General features: G+C 42.0%; 1 protein-coding gene across 1 annotated transcript; it reads left to right on the top strand.

Annotated features, from left to right (window-relative positions):
- Positions 1-3,828: 3,828 nt before the first annotated feature.
- CCDC43 (coiled-coil domain containing 43) lies at positions 3,829-14,520 on the top strand. Its single transcript, XM_059907592.1, has 5 exons — positions 3,829-4,315; positions 8,242-8,329; positions 9,833-9,968; positions 11,690-11,748; positions 12,908-14,520. The coding sequence occupies exons 1-5, from the start codon at positions 4,112-4,114 to the stop codon at positions 13,093-13,095; spliced, it is 675 nt and encodes a 224-aa protein (XP_059763575.1). The 5' UTR covers positions 3,829-4,111; the 3' UTR covers positions 13,096-14,520.
- Positions 14,521-16,096: the final 1,576 nt, after the last annotated feature.

Here is a 16,096-nt window from a genome sequence, read left to right as displayed (position 1 = left end):
GGGAGCGCAGAGTTTTAGCCACTGGACCACCAGGGAAGTCCCTCACTAATGATTTTTGTACTACAAATAAATAAATATTTGTAATATATTATTTCCTTCTCTTTTCAATTGCCCTTTTTACAGTTATCTTTTTGTATATCTTATGATGGTCATACTAATTTGGAATAGTGGTTCACATATGTAATTCATAAATAAATACATATTCATATTTTAGGGGTGCACAGCAAAAATATTTTTACTGCTAAGAGGATGTGGCAAAAATATGTTTGACGCTCACTGGCCTAGAGAAACTTTTCCACAGGTGGGCAAGGAGACATAAAAAAGAATGTGACTTGAAGCACTGTTTGAAGAATTGGGAAATAATCTGAACATCCATCAGCGGAGGAATGGATCAGCTGGGCTATATTCAAGCAGTGGAATACTATGCAGTGCTTTAAATGAATGGATAAGAGCTACATGTATCAACATGGGTAAATATTTTCAAGATCTTAAGTGAAAAAAGCATACTGCAGAATGAGAAGTCTAACATGCAAAACAATGTGATATATTGTTTATGGATACATACACATGGACACATACACACATACATTATAATATGTACTACATATGTAGTAATATGTACTATGTTTAAAAACATTCAAGAGGAGGACAAATACCAAATTCAGGAATAGAGGTTACCTCTTGGTAGGGAAGGAAGAAAAGGAGATTGGAGGCATTATTTCTTTAAAATAAAAAGATGGGGCTTCCCTGGTGGCGCAGTGGTTAAGAATCCGCCTGCCAATGCAGGGGACACAGGTTCAATCCCTGGTACGGGAAGATCCCACATGCCGCGGAGCAGCTAAACCCGTGCGCCACAACTACTAAGCCTGCACTCTAGAACTCGCGAGCCACAACTACTGAAGCCCTCAGGCCTAGAGCCCATGCTCCGCAACAAGAGGAGCCACTGCAATGAGAAGCCCGCGCACTGCAACAGAGTAGCCCCCACTCGCCGCAACTAGAGGAAGCCCGCACGCAGCAACAAAGACCCAATGCAGCCAAAAGTAAAATAAATATTTTTAAAAGATGCAAGGTAAATTAATATAACAAATAGCTCATACTTTTAAAACAAGATGTTTTAAAACTAGTCTCCCTGAGTTCTCCTCCTCAGTGACGACCATCTTCACATTCCCTTGTCTATCTTTCCAGAGATATTTTATGCACATGCCAGGTCAGATATGTGTGTGTATTTCTCCCCATCCCTCCAACTATTTAAACACAAATGGTAGCAAACATTACATACTGTTCTGAGCCTCGCTTTTTTCTTTAATAATGTATCTTGAATTTTGTTACATGTCACTACATAAAGAGCTTCTTCCACTTTTATGGCTGCACAATACTTCCTTCTGTGGCTTTTTTGAGTCAGTCTCCTATAGATAGAATGTAGACTATTCCTGTCTTTTCTGTGGCTTTTTTGAGTCAGTCTCCTATAGATAGAATGTAGACTATTCCTGTCTTTTCACTACAATTAGCATCACTGCAACGAACATCCTTATAAATATGTCATTCTGCATGTACATGCATGTACATGCATGTATAATACATGCATGTATTATAATAAATTCCCAGAAGGATAAATGCTGGGTCTTTTCAAATTGCCCTCCAACAAGATTGTACCAATTTACTTTCTGCAGAAACATTTTCCAGTGCCTGTTACCCAATCTCAGATTAACACAGTATTATCAGACTTTCAAATCTGAGAAGAAAACATGTTATCTCATTGCAAGTTTAATTTGCATATTTTAAAAATTATAAATGACACTATTTGTTTTACAGTGTAAAAAGCCATCTTGATTTTTTCTGTAAGCTTTCTGTCATTTGTCCAGTGGTATGAATTGGTTTTTTGAACTATAAGCTATAACTTTTGTAATAAAATAGCCAATGAGGATTTTTTAAAATGCAGGGTCTGTAGAACCTTCACTCAGTTTTGTAAGAAGTTTCTAGGATGTCTTCAAAAAGCCTTTGTGCACTGTACCAATATCGATTTCCTGATTTTGATATTATACTATAGCTATGTAAGATGTTACCATTGGGGGAAACTGAGTGAAGGTGCACAGGTCTCTATGTACTACTTTTGCAACTCCCTGTGAGTCTGTAATTATTTCAAAGTGAAAACTTAAAAAGGAACAAAATTTTGTGTTCCTTTTTCTTTTTTTAATATTTATTTATTTGGTTGCACCTGGTCTTAGTTGCAGCATGCATGTGGGATCTAGTTCCCTGACCAGGGATCGAACCCCGGCCCCCTGCATTGGCAGCTTGGAGTCTTATCCACCGCGTCACCAGGGAAGTCCCCTGTGCTCCTTTTCTGATCGTGGGGGCTCTGACCTCCAACTATGATCCTTGAGTCATGATGGCTCCCAAGTCTGTTAACCAACAAACCCCACCTGCAAGACAGCCACTGGGTTAGAAAGTACATCTGAGTATCTGAAATAGGGGCAAGTCTTTGGGGACTGACTCTGGCCTCTGACTCCATTATTGTCACATTCTAACTCAGGGAGCACACAGAAGCCATGGGGCTAATAGTCACAGTATCCTGTATTTCTACTGAGCTTTACAATGTTCCATGTTCATTCATTTACATTATCCCAACGATAATAAGGGTAGAGGATTCTCTCAGGAGGTGCTCTGCCAGGTATATAAGACCCTTCCTTTCCTTTTGTTGTCATCCCTTGAAAATCTTCTATCTGAACTCTGCTGCTCAGCCATCCATGATTCTCTGGAGGGCCCACACAGTGCCGTGCATCTGGGCCTGCTCCCTTTCTCTTCTAGTCTTTCTGCCTAAAGAACTCTCACTTGTTCTTCAAAAAAGTGAAAGTATCACCTCCACCAGAAGCCTTCCCAGATCTCCCATCTCCAGTTTCCAACTCCAATCCAACAGGCAATGTTAACCTAATCTTCTTCCAGGCAACCTACTGCAATCTCCATTAGACATTGAAACACTTATCTCACTGTATTGTCATGATTAAACATGTCTGTTTCCACTGAAGACCCTTTGAAGGGAGAGCTTTTGTGACATTTATCTTTATATTTCAGTGCCTAGCAGCAATGCCAATAAATATTTAGTGAATGAAAAAGTCAGGCCAGTGACCTGCCAGTCTCCTCTGCAGTTCAGGCAAAGCCAACCCGGGTTCTTGGGTAATTCATTTCAGCCCAGAGCCTGGTGTTTTGAGAGCCATCTGAGGCTCCGCCGGCTGTGCAGGAACACTTGCCTCTGGTTAGGCTCCCTGTAACTGTGTGACTCTGTGTTTCATTTTCCTTATCTTTACTATGTGGACGATAAAAGCATCTCCTCACACGGTTGTTGGGAGGATTAAAGAGATAATGTATCAGAAGGTCTTAGATAACGCTTGACAATGGGTAAAGAAGGCTCCTCAGAGTTATTTCTGTGTAAGTGTTGAGTGAGTGAATGAAAGAAATGACTCGAGGTTGCCTGTTCATTTATTGAGCACCCACTATGTGTCCGGTAGCGCGTTAAGCACAGCATGTAAATGCAGAGAAGCAACCGCAGCACACTGGCGTGGTCTTAACACAGATTGCAGGGAATCAGGGAAGGTTTTCTGGAGCTTGAGTTTTCATACGGGAGGAGCATACAAAGGCGCAGGTGGTAGCAGTTGATAGACACAGTGGGCGTTCCCGACAGAGCCAGCTGTTTCCTCCTTGAAAGCTGTGTGGGAGTGGGTGGCTTAGCTTCCCACGAGTGGCGTGAAAGCGCGGCTTGGTGAGGCCGGTCGAGGCGCTAGAATCGAAGGTGAGTTCCAGTCCCGTTTAGTTATTAGCCGCGTGACTTTGGCCAAGTCACTGAACCCCTGCGAACTTCCCCAACTGTAAAAAAAGAGTCGGTTAAGACTCCTCACCAGCCAGGATTCCTGAGAGACCACGTGACCGTGCGTAAGCCAAGATGCGCTCTACTTAGAAGGTACAAAACGCCCCGGCAGGTCACTACGGGTCGACTAGATTCTACGCCCCGCGCGCCGGGGCGTGGATTTCGTTTCTGAGCACGCGCAGTGAGCCCGTGGCGCGGCCCGTCAGGCGCTGCGGTAGGCGCCCTGGGGGCTGGCAGGACCCTGGCCCCAAGATGGCGGCGCCCAGCGCAGTGGCCGCTGCTACCTCTGGCGAGAGCGATGGAGGGGGCAGCGGCTTTGAATCGTGGCTAGACGGACGGTTGGAGGCGCTGGGAGTGGACCGAGCCGTTTACGGTGCCTACATCCTGGGTGTCCTTCAGGAGGAGGAGGAAGAGGAGAAGCTGGACGCTCTGCAGGGTATCCTCTCTGCTTTCCTGGTGAGAACCCCGGACACATTCCTTTAGCCTCTCTGCCGGCCCCTGTCAGTACTTCGTATCCCCTTTCCCCTACTTGGTGTCCCAGAGGATTAGTGGTCTCACCTGGGAGAGGAATACTCTTCTGAGCCCTGGGCCTCGGGGGAAGGGAGTTGCTCCCCATCCAGGGTTTTGGGAGCCGGAAGGTTGCAGGTGCATAGAGAGGAAAGGCTTTCCCTTTTTCTTGAGGACAAGGCCCTGTCAGATGCCTGTGGATGAGCTGGGTGAGTATTCTTCCAAAGGCGTTGAAATGTCTAAATGAGTTTTATCATAAACGTCTAACAACCAATTTCATTCCCATCCGCTGACAGTGTTCAGAGGGGGGAGTTAAGTGCTCTGAGATGTCTGTGCCCTTTAAGAGGCAGTGCCCCTGACAAAAGCCTGCAGGAGGTACCCTCTCGGTTTCCTATTTTGGAGGTAGGAGTCCGAAAAAGGTCAGTTTAGGCGGTAGAGGTCTTTTCACGCCTAGGCAGAACGGAAACAAATTTTGTGCTTGATCCTTTACTGTATTTAGAAATGCAGTAATCATTGGGGGGAGTAGGTTGGGGAGTAAGAGAGATCAGAGTTTTAAAGAAGAGAGATAAACTTGATACTTAGCCTTTTAGAAGCAGATTCAAGAATTCAGAAATGTGTGCTTTAAACTGTATTTAAGTAGTAAGTCACCAGGATGTTCACTTTTCCAACCTGATCATTTCTCCTGTCCTAATCTCTACGTACACTTACTTGGTGAAAGTGCAGTTCATTGACTGATCACGTGGTTAAAACATAACACTAGTGCAGCTGTCCCAGGGCCTCCTGGCAAGGGCCCCCTTTTAGTTCCAGAGCCTGCTCTGGTGAGATTGACCTATAAATGGGAAAGCCTTAACACAGCTTGTGATGCAACTCATAAGTTCAGTGGAAATACAACACAGTGGAATAAATTGTTTTCTTGAACCATTACATTGCAGATCGTAGAGGGAAAGAGTAAGAGGCAAGCAATTTAAGTTACTTTTTAAAAGATTTCCCACTGGGAAGTTTCTAAAGATTCCATGAAAAAGAAGTTGAAGTAATTTGGGTACTCATTGGTACCAGCTCCTTGACCTGTTCTTTACATTGTATCATTACTTAGAACTGTATGTCTGCTGATAAAGGCAGGCATGAATTTGCCTTAGACTCTTAACAGTCTCTTGGTAGAAGAGTTATCTAGACCAGATTTGGTTCTTTGTATCTCCCTCTTGTTTGCATAAACTGCAGAAGACAAACTCATTTTTAAGGTGGCTTCCCTCCCTCTGCCCAATTCACACACCATGCTTAATTTTCTCACAGTTTTCCCAACCCCTTCTATGTAGAAAATGACTTTGGGAAGAATTGGCCAGGAATGATATGGGGAGGCAGGGGTCCTGTCCATGAAAACTGAGGAGCAACTTTACAGGGCAGCAAGGCCAATGAGTATGGTATAGACCAAACACATCACTCATAGCACTGCTTATTGTCTGTCAGTCAGCTGGGCTGCATATAAAAGCTCCCGACTATTGTACCAAATCCCATTCTAGGAAAAACAAAAGGCATAGCCAAATCAATCGCCATATTGGGCTAGATTCAATATTAGGAATTTAGAAGTTTGTCAGCAACAATTTGAGGTAAGATTCAAGAATAGTATATATAATTGGGAGCAAATGACAGTAAACAAAAACTTCTGTCATCCTTCCCTTTATTCCTTCTGATTGCACTTGCGCTGATTGATTTTTTTTTTTAAGTCTTTTATTGAATTTGTTACAATATTGCTTTTGTTTTATGTTTTGGTTTTTTGGCCGTGAGGCATGTGGAATCTTAGCTCCCCCACCAGGGATCTAACCCGCACCTCCTGCATTGGAAGACAAAGTCTTAACCACTGGACTGCCAGGGAAGTCCCACGCTGATAGACTGATTAATTTGATAGACTGATTAATCAAATTTTTATAGACTGATTAATCAGATTTTTATTGATGGATTACTCTCTGCCAGGCACTGCCCTAAGTGCTTGGGGTACTTTAGGGAACAACACAGACAGAAATCCCTGCCCTCAAAGGGTTATATTCCGGTAAGGAGAGACATAATCAGTAAATTATATAGTATGTTAGAAAATGATTAGTGCTAGGAAAAAAGGAGCATTGTAAGAGGATCAGGAGTGGAATGGAGGGGTGAGCAATTTTAAGTAGGGTCATAGCATTAAGTAGGACGTTACATTTTTTTCTTCCAGTTGTATTGAGATATAATTGACATACAGCACTACATAAGTTTAAGGTGTACGGTATAACAATTTGACTTACATACATCATGAAATGATTATCACAATGAGTTTAGTAAACAGGATATTACATTTCATCGCAGCTGTTTGTATACCAGCCTTCTAAATTGTAAGTGTTATGAGGCTAGTGACTGTTTCTCATTCATCTCTTAGCATTCATCTTAGTGCCTTGAATATGGCAGGAACCATCTGGATGAATAAATGAACGAATGGAGGAATGAACTTCTTTGGTTTGGATGAGGAGATTGGGGGAATAAACCACCTCGTCCTCCAAGAGTGCCCTTTCTCTTTTGCCTCTCCATTCCTTTTCCTACCCTTTTTTCTTTTCCTCTCCCTTCGCTTTTCCTGCTGGGGATCCTTGCAAGACAGAAACTCTGGACCAAAGAAGTTCAATATGTCTGGCATGCATGCTAAAAGGATGCAGGGTAGAGGATGGAATCCTTTGTTGGGTACAAAATAAGGATATCCACAGTAAGTCTGTGTTCTGCCTCTCCTTACTTTTCTCTGAGAGATGGTGTAATATAGTGGTTGAGAACGTGGGCTCAAAGCCAGACTGCTTGGGTTCAAATCCTGTTTAATCCACTTATTACTTGTATCACCTTGGGCAAGTTACTTAACCTCTGTGCCTTGGTTTCCTCATCTCTAAATTGAGAGTGCTTCTTGAGATTGTTCTAAGAACTCTGAGAGTTCTTATGTATTTGAACAGTGCCTGACACGTTAGGAAATGTGAACACTCACAGCTCATCCTGAGGGGTAGAAGATGAAGATGGTGAAGGCAGCCATAATGAAGGTGGAGGGAAATAGCCATATTTGTTGCAATGCCTGTTCTTTGCCCAGTGGTGTAGGCCTTTTTTTTTTTTGGCGGTGCACAGCATGTGGGATCTTAGTTCCTTGACCCGGGATTGAATCCTGGCCCACGGCAGTGAAAGCACGGAGTCCTAACCGCTGGACCACCAGCGGTTAGGACTGTAGGCCCTTTATACACATTCATCCTCTCTAAAATCCTGGGAAGATGTGAAGCTTGGAAAAGTTAAGAAACTTGCTCATAGATCTGGGATTTGAATTTAAGTAAGTCTGACACCAAAGCCAACATCCTTTTTGTCATACCATGCTAAGGAGGAAGATTGGTTGGTGTGCAGAATATGTCTGCTTATGAGAAATGGACAGAGGGATGGTTGTACAGGAGACCGTCTACTCACTTAACTTCTGTTTATTATGGATCAGCAAGCTCGTGGATATGTTCCAGTAAGAAAGTTGATAAACTTTGGAGAGTGTTCTGAGTTGAGTAAATTGGCCAAGGAAGATTTCATAGAGTTTTGACTCAAGCAACAGGTTTTTGCCCCAAAAGGAGAAGGACTGCCCTGAGTTGGTGAGAATCCTTTCCTTTGGAGCTTGGCAGGATGGGGTGGGTGCTCTTGACCTAGCAGGTGTGGCTTCTGGGACTCACACACAGGATTACCTCTGTGTTTGGAGCCTCAGAAGAGAAACATAATCTCTATTCTGTGGCTCCCAAACCCTCCCTGTGATTTCTTCTCATCACCAGCAGGGGGAGCTCTGCCCTCTGCATAGACTTTGTTCAGGTTGAGGGCTCTCAGGAAATTAATTGGTCTACTTTTCCAACCAGGAAGAAGATTCCCTTCTTAACATCTGCAAGGAGATTGTGGAACGATGGTCGGAAACTCAGAATGTTGTCACCAAAGTGAAAAAAGAAGGTAGAGTTGGAGTTTTTACGTCCAATCTCCAACAACCTTTACTCTACAGCTGTTAGAGAAAGAGTTTTCAGTTTTCTCCAGTGGATGCTCATTTGCCCTAAAATAAGTTAAACTGGCAAACACAGAGCAGCTTACTTTAACTTTTTAACTGAACATTGGTTTTCTTTTTTCCTTTTACATTTTTCCGCTTCAGCTGACCATGGCTCTCTTCATTGTGGTTTTTTCTTTTTTCGTTTTCATTCCTCTTCCCACTCCCCCTTGTAGATTTGCTCTGCAGGTATAGGGTCAACTATATTTTCCCACCTTTTTCATATTCTCATTTCTTAACGCAAATTATGATTGGTCTTTTGCTTTATTCAGCTAAACCCTCCACCCTTTAAAATGAAAGAGATGTTACCATTAGGATGACCAGTCAGCTGCAGAAAGCTCAAATCATAAATCCAAACTTGAATAGAATCTATTCTAAGCTATCTATATGTTGGTTCTCAGTTGTGGCTGTACACTAGAATTGCTTGCTGTATGTTTAAAAGTGCCAGTGCCAAGACTTCCCTGGTGGCACAGTAGTTAAGAATCGCCTGCCAATGCAGGGGACACGGGTTCAATCCCTGGTCCGGGAAGATCCCACATGCCGCGGAGCAACTAAGCCCATGCGCCACAACTACTGAGCCTGCATGCCACAGCTACTGAGCCCATGTGCCTAGAGTCCGTGCTCTGCAACAAGAGAAGCCACCGCAATGAGAAGCCCGCCCACCACAGTGAAGAGTAGCTCCCTCTCGCCGCAACTAGAGAAAGCCCACGCGCAGCAATGAAGCCCCAACACAGCCAAAAATAAAATAAAATAAATAAATTTTTAAAATAAATAAATAAAAATAAAAGTGCCCGTGCCTGGGCCGCACCATGGACCAATTATATAAACATCTTCGGGGTGGGGACCCAGGCATTGCTATCTTTTTAAAAGCTCCCCCAGATGATTCCAATATGCAGCCAGGCATGAGAACCACTGCTTGACACCATTGCCTCCTTTCTTTGAGAATGGAGAAGTTAACAGATGATTTTATTTTAAAATAATCTAAGAATTTCACCTAGCATAATTATCAACATGAAATAGACCAGCTTAAATTGGTGCTAGGTTCCTTCTTTGGTTTCTGAGTTGAGAAGAGAGAAAATTTCATGTTTGGAGGCTTGATTGTCTATGGTTCTAATGCAGTGCTTTTCAACCTTTTTTTTTTTTTTAAGCAGCAGAACTTCAATATATAAAACAAGTAAAAGCAGGGCTGCTCTGATTGAAGACGGACATGAGACCTAAAGCCTGGCCTGCATGGCCTTTCCTTGCCTTTCTCATTGGCCCCCGAGGCACCTCCTTTGCACCCCAGAGCTCTAAGTAGTCAGCAGATGCCCTTGCCTTTACTCCAAGCACTGCCAGCATGGACTAGTGGTTCGGTGAGCGTGTTTCCTTTCACATACAACCTTGTTGTCCCTCCCTTCCCTCCCACCACCTCCCAGATGAGGTCCAGGCCATTGCCACCCTCATTGAGAAGCAGGCGCAGATTGTGGTGAAGCCCAGGATGGTGTCGGAAGAGGAGAAGCAGAGGAAAGCTGCACTCCTGGCACAGTATGCTGACGTGACAGACGAAGAGGAATATCCTTTCTGGAGTCTCAGCGCCATTCCCTGAGGCTTGAGCCAAAAGCCTTTGCTGGTTTACAGTGAGCTCTGGGAAGCTGCCAATCCCCCTCTATAGCTTAATTTTCTCCTCTAAAATGGCAAGTGATCTATAGCCCTTGGTGGGCGTGAGGAATGATGTTGGAATGGTTGATACTGGACTTACATTTTTTAAGACACAGTCTATATGTTCCTGAAAACTTCAGTGTGAAACAAATAATGCCTGAATGGACCACTGTTATTGTGTTTTCAGAAAATATGCTCTAGCTATGATTCTTTATAGTTGATTTACACTTATGATTCTTTGTATTTGTATAATACCTTTCTATGAAGTACAGTGTTACATGTATAATCCATCTTTATATTTTTTCACAGTTGATAAGGAAACTGAGGCACTAAGAGATGAATGGGTGATCAGAGACAGTCAGAGAATTAATAGCAAAACCAGGACTAGAACCTGGATTTGAATTTGGATTCCCAAATTTGGAGCAGTTTCATTTGAATCTTTTTTTTTTTTTTTAATATTCCAGTGACCACATAATTAATAAAAGTGAGACTGAACCCCCAAAGTGAGACTGAACCCCCCAAAGCAGCACCAGAATAAACCTGGAATTTGAGTGGGGACTGTGTAAAAAGAAAGTGTTGCTGGTAGGGGCAGATTTGGTTCCCTGTGAATTTGAAATTTGTTTAGGGAATGCTTAGCTTACTGAGCCTGCTTGAATGGAGTGGACATCGTACCAGAAACGTCACTAGGTTAGGAAAGAATTCTTAGGCTCTTTGGGGCCAACTCCTCTTCTAGTTTTCCCTCATGATTTTTCTTGCCAGGTTTAGCAGAGCTGAGGTTCCAACTACAAAAATCTCATTTCTTGGGCTAGAAAAGAATGTTTCAAGCAGTGGTTCTCCTGGAGGACTTGTTAAAACAGATTGTTGGGCCTTATGCCCCCCAGTTTTGGATTTAGTAGATCCAGAGTGGGGCCCAAGAATGTGTATTTCTCACAAGTTCTCGGGGAGTTCTGGGAACCACACTTTGAGAACCACTGTTTTTGAGGTTATCTTGCCATCCCCTGACTCCCAGGTAATGTGGCAGTCCACCCAGACCAGCTTCAGTTTCTTTTCAGCCTCTGACAGATAAGGATTTTACAGAAGCTCTGAGCAATCTCCCCCAAGTTGAGACTTCCAGAGATGACTCTCCTGGGTCTACCGTCATATCCCTGACAGAGTCCTTCCATTCAGCGTGCTTTTGCTACCCATCACCTTAGTCACTATTTTCTTTTTTTTTTTTAATTTTTATTTATTTATTTTTGGCTGCGTTGGGTCTTCGTTGCTGTGCACGGGATTTCTCTAGTTGCAGTGAGTGGGGGCTACTCTTCATTGTGGTGCACGGGCTTCTCATTGCAGTGGCTTCTCTTGTTGCAGAGCACGGGCTCTAGGTGTGCAGGCTTCAGTAGTTGTGGCATGTGGGCTCAGTAGTTGTGGCTCACAGGCTCTAGAGCACAGGCTCAGTAGTTGTGGCGCATGGGCTTAGTTGCTCCGTGGCATGTGGGATCTTCCTGGACTAGGGCTTGAAGCCGTGTCCCCTGCATTGGCAGGCAGGTTCTTAACCACTGCGCCACCAGAGAAGCCCAAATCACTATTTTCTGATGTTGGGTTGGGATGTGCTTACCTTTGTTTTCCATCCGACTTTCCTTAACGTCACTCACTGAAGCAGATGAGAAGGATGATTCAGGTGCCACCATGATGAGCACTGGTTCTGAGAAATGTATCCTTCTCTGTGTCCATCCCCATGTGTTTCTCCATAGAATATTCTTGTGGGTCAGTTTTTATTTTACTGTCCTTGCTGGGGCCTCCATTTACCTCCAAGGACACAGGTCAGGCCAGCATTGTGAGCCCCAGTCCTAGGACAGTACTAAATAGTCAATTTAGCAAGAATTTTCCCCAAAGAAAATATGTTAACATGAACTGTGAAGGGGTTAGTTTAGAGAAAGGATTTCTAAGGGAAAATGAGAATCTATATTCCTTGCGTATAGCGCTGGGTTTCCGAGCAATGTGGAAGCAAATAGAACAATACTGCAGTTTTGGTCTTTGTCCTCAAAGACCTTATAATTCAGTGGAAAGAGACTACAAACACTGAAGACTTTAAGTTAAAATACGGACAGATTGAAACATACGTGCTGAGGAAAATCCCTACCAACAGAATCACTTATGAGCAGCTTCCTAGAGAAGGTGGATTTAGAAATCCACCTTAAACGTGACGAGCATGGTGGATTATCTGAGAAGGGGGGTTTTTTCATGGAGACTTACTCATTTTAAAGCACTAAAGCAGAAAAAAATTATGTTTTAAGAGTAAAGAGGAGCTTGTCTGGTAGTAACAGGTTATGTTTTAAAGTTGTAAGAAATGAAGAGTAAAGTTTTTGGCTAGGTATTTTCTAACTGGTTAAACTTATTTCCTTAGAACATGATTTTCACTTAAGCTTTAGTGGTCTAGGGAAAAAGGCAACCTGATAAAGTTTAGTTAGGTTAAACAACTTAACTCTTTTCAAGCATTTTAATAATGCCAAGTACATAAAAATTTTGCCAGTTACTTTAATACTCTAGTTACTGAAACTAGCCTGGATACTATACAATAATTCCATCAGTGAATGATATAAGTACTTATTCTAGAATGAAATTTCATTTTCATGAAATATTTAACACTCAGATAAGTCTGAATGAGATTTTTATTCTAAGTTTTTACTAATGGTAGTTTTAAGATTTCCCATTAGACCAAAGATAAACGTAAGTGTTTTTTTTTTTTTAAGACTAGGGATAGGTAGAGAGTATTGAAGACTCAGCATGTAGAGAGACGACAGCAAGAATGAGGAGAGAGCAGTAGTTGAGACCTGTGTGACCTGGACCCTCATCCCTTAACTCACCTGTAGCTCTGTTTCGAAACACCAACGTGGAAGATGTCCTCAATGCCCGAAAACTGGAGCGAGACTCTCTTCGGGATGAATCCCAAAGGAAGAAGGAACAGGACAAGCTGCAGAGGGAGAGGGACAAGCTAGCCAAGCAGGAGCGCAAGGAAAAGGAAAAGAAAAGGACTCAAAGAGGAGAGCGAAAGCGATAACCTTGGTCCACTCTATTCTTTCTCCTCATGAACTTGGTCAAAGGGAGAACTGGTTGTACACTTGTGTATTTAAGAGAAATGAGAAAACATTGCAAAAGTGGTTTCCCAAGGCATCTCCCCTTTTGTTTACATGGTCAAAAGGAAAATCACAAACACTTCAAATTACAAAATGTGCCATGTCTCTGTGGTGTGGGTAAACAGATTATTGTAGTTGATGTCTGTACCAAAGATCTGGAATGGGGGCAACCTTTATATTTTAATACTGAAGTCCTGTACTCCTTTTGGCCACTTTAAAAAGTCTTCCCTCACCTGGGATAAAGAGCAGGAATATTCAGAAAGCTGACAGTTTTTGTCCTGAAGGAGCAGAATCATGACCACTCCTTCCCTGGGATGAAATGTAGGACTGTCAATTGCTTCAGAAGTAGTATTCACCCCTAAATGTATTGTTTTATGGCTGAAATAGGAAGCTGATGAAGAGCCCTACCTGAATCCAGACTTTATGTTACATGGCAACAAACTGAAAAATGAGAAGTTATTTGGTGGATGTTCTACATTTGAGATTTTTTAAAAGTTTCAGCCTATGGTAGGAAACAAAGTGTCTTTTAATAAGAGATAGTTATGTATTTTTCCTCATCTGGGCTGTGATTTTAAGAAGGATGTGTCAGTATTGAGTGTAAGGATATCATTGTTAGCTAGATTCATTTTTTATAATCATGAATCCTCTTGAGTGCTAGTAGAGATTTTAATCCTGATCTGCCCTAAAACATATAAGGACCTGATAATTACAAGTTTAGAGAAACCCTTTTAAGGAAGAAACACTGGAAATCTCTGCTAACACAAAGATATTTAAGAGTGTACATAGTAGGTGCAACAAATTTATTGAATGAGTGAGTGAATGGAAAAACTGCTTGGGAGAGTCAAAAGTGAGTAGGAACTCTCCTCCATGTCTACTTTTGTCACAAGCCACATTCGGTTGTAAATAGGCCTTTCCCTACTTCAGGCAGTAGACTGTCAAGCAGCCTGAAGACAGCAATTCCTCTGTCAAGACAGAAAGTAGATATTTTATACCAGGGGTGGGCAAACAACTGCCAGCAACCAAATTTTGCCCAGTCTGTTTTTGTATGGTGCAAGCTAACAATGGATTTTACATCTTTAAAGGGTTGTAAAAGAAAGAATATGTGACAGAGACCTTATGTGACCTTTAAAGCCTAAAATATTTACTACCTGGCCCTTCGGAGAAAAAGTTTGCTGACCTCTGTTTTATACCATTAACTAGGAGATTAACAAATATTTTTACCTTTCTGCGGAAGGTAAAACGCATGGTTAAGGAAACGATGTGTCACCTCTATACACTCCTATAACCGTGGCATTGCAAAATTTTTTTTAAAATAACCACCTTTTAAAAAAATAAACTATTTAAATCACTGTCTTCTGATTTATTCTGATTCCTTCCACCTGGAAGTGAGTTGTGTGTGGATAGTCACTTAGGAATGGGTTTGAATTTTACTTATGTTTTGATTAGCCCAGTTATCTCTTCTGCTAGTAGAACCTCTTCCTGGAATCCATAAATTCTCTGCCTCAGTTTTCCTTTCTATGAGTTGGATATTAGGAGATCAGAAAGATTACCTTCTTTTTTGGACAGTCAGTAGATTGGCTTTGAAGTCTCTGAAGTACTGTTGGAGTCTTAGTTTCATATGTGGCTGTGGCTACAGATAGCATATGAGAGAGCCTATTTTAATTTAATAACCCGTATTTTGGATTTTTGGTTGGTTCTCACCTTCATTTTGGTCTCTGAAGCAGAGTCAGGTTATATCCATAGACCCCTGAAGGGTTCTAGTTTCAATCTGTTATAACAGTAGGCAATTCTTTTCTTCTGAGACTCTATTACATAGGTTATAGTTAGTGTACACTTGAACTAACGCTTAAACAGAAAAAAAGGATAAGCTCATTAGTCTCTGAGTAAGGTTATCCACTTAAACTCAGGTGCCAATAAATCCTTTATGTCTAAAATATTCAATACTGCAAAAGGCAAATTTTAAACAACCATGTTTTCTGGGGTATGATTGACATTTTAGGCCAAATTTGGAATTTCAGTCATAACATTAATTCCCAACCCTCTAAAACATTATAGTACCAGATTATTCATAGGTTGTAATTCAGAAGTACAATGCTTAAGAACCATCCATTACATTACATCCATCCATACAATAGAAAGGAACAACCTACTAACTTGAGAGTTATCCAAAGCATGACTTGATTAACAGAATTTCAAAGAATTTTTGTGTTTGTTTTTTGTTAATGGACTAGTGTTTAATTTCTGACCACTGTCATGTAAAAGTTTCCCCAGAATTTTTATTCTGGTTTGCCGGGATTAGCACAAAGGCAGAACAAAAATTTATTTGAAGGAGGTCAGGTTAGATCTAAGGATATCTGAATGGCATTGGTTTATTATCTACCAACACTATTATTTATGTGTTAATAATGAAATTTAACTTACCACCAGTTCTTATCAGTTAAATGAAATTTAATTGGTTTTCTGGCATGAGTGACTCAATGTTAGAAACTAATACAGGGACTTCCTTGGTGGTCCAGTGGTAAAGAATCCGACTTGCAATGAAGGGGACGCTGGTTCGATCCCTGGTCGGGGAACTAAGACCCCACATGCCGCAGGGCAACTAAGCCGGTGCCCACAACTACTGAGCTCGCGCGCCTCAACGAGAGAGCCTGTGCGCTGCAAACTACAGAGCCCACGCGCCCTGGACAGCCTGTGTGCCACAACTAGAGAGTAAAACTCGCAAGCCACAACTAGAGAGAAGCCCACACGCCGCAACAAAGAGCCGGCGCGCTACAAGGAAAGATTCCGCATGCCGCAACTAAGACCCAAAGCAGCCAAAAAAGAATAAAAGAAAATAAATAAATATTAAAAAAAAAAAACTAATACAAACTTAAAAAAATGAAACTAAATATTTTCAACAAAGTAATTTATTTATTTATTTATTTT

This window comes from Balaenoptera ricei, chromosome 20 (genome assembly GCF_028023285.1).
Source record: "Balaenoptera ricei isolate mBalRic1 chromosome 20, mBalRic1.hap2, whole genome shotgun sequence".
NCBI lineage: Eukaryota > Metazoa > Chordata > Mammalia > Artiodactyla > Balaenopteridae > Balaenoptera > Balaenoptera ricei.
This window is presented reverse-complemented; position numbering and strand designations above follow the sequence as displayed.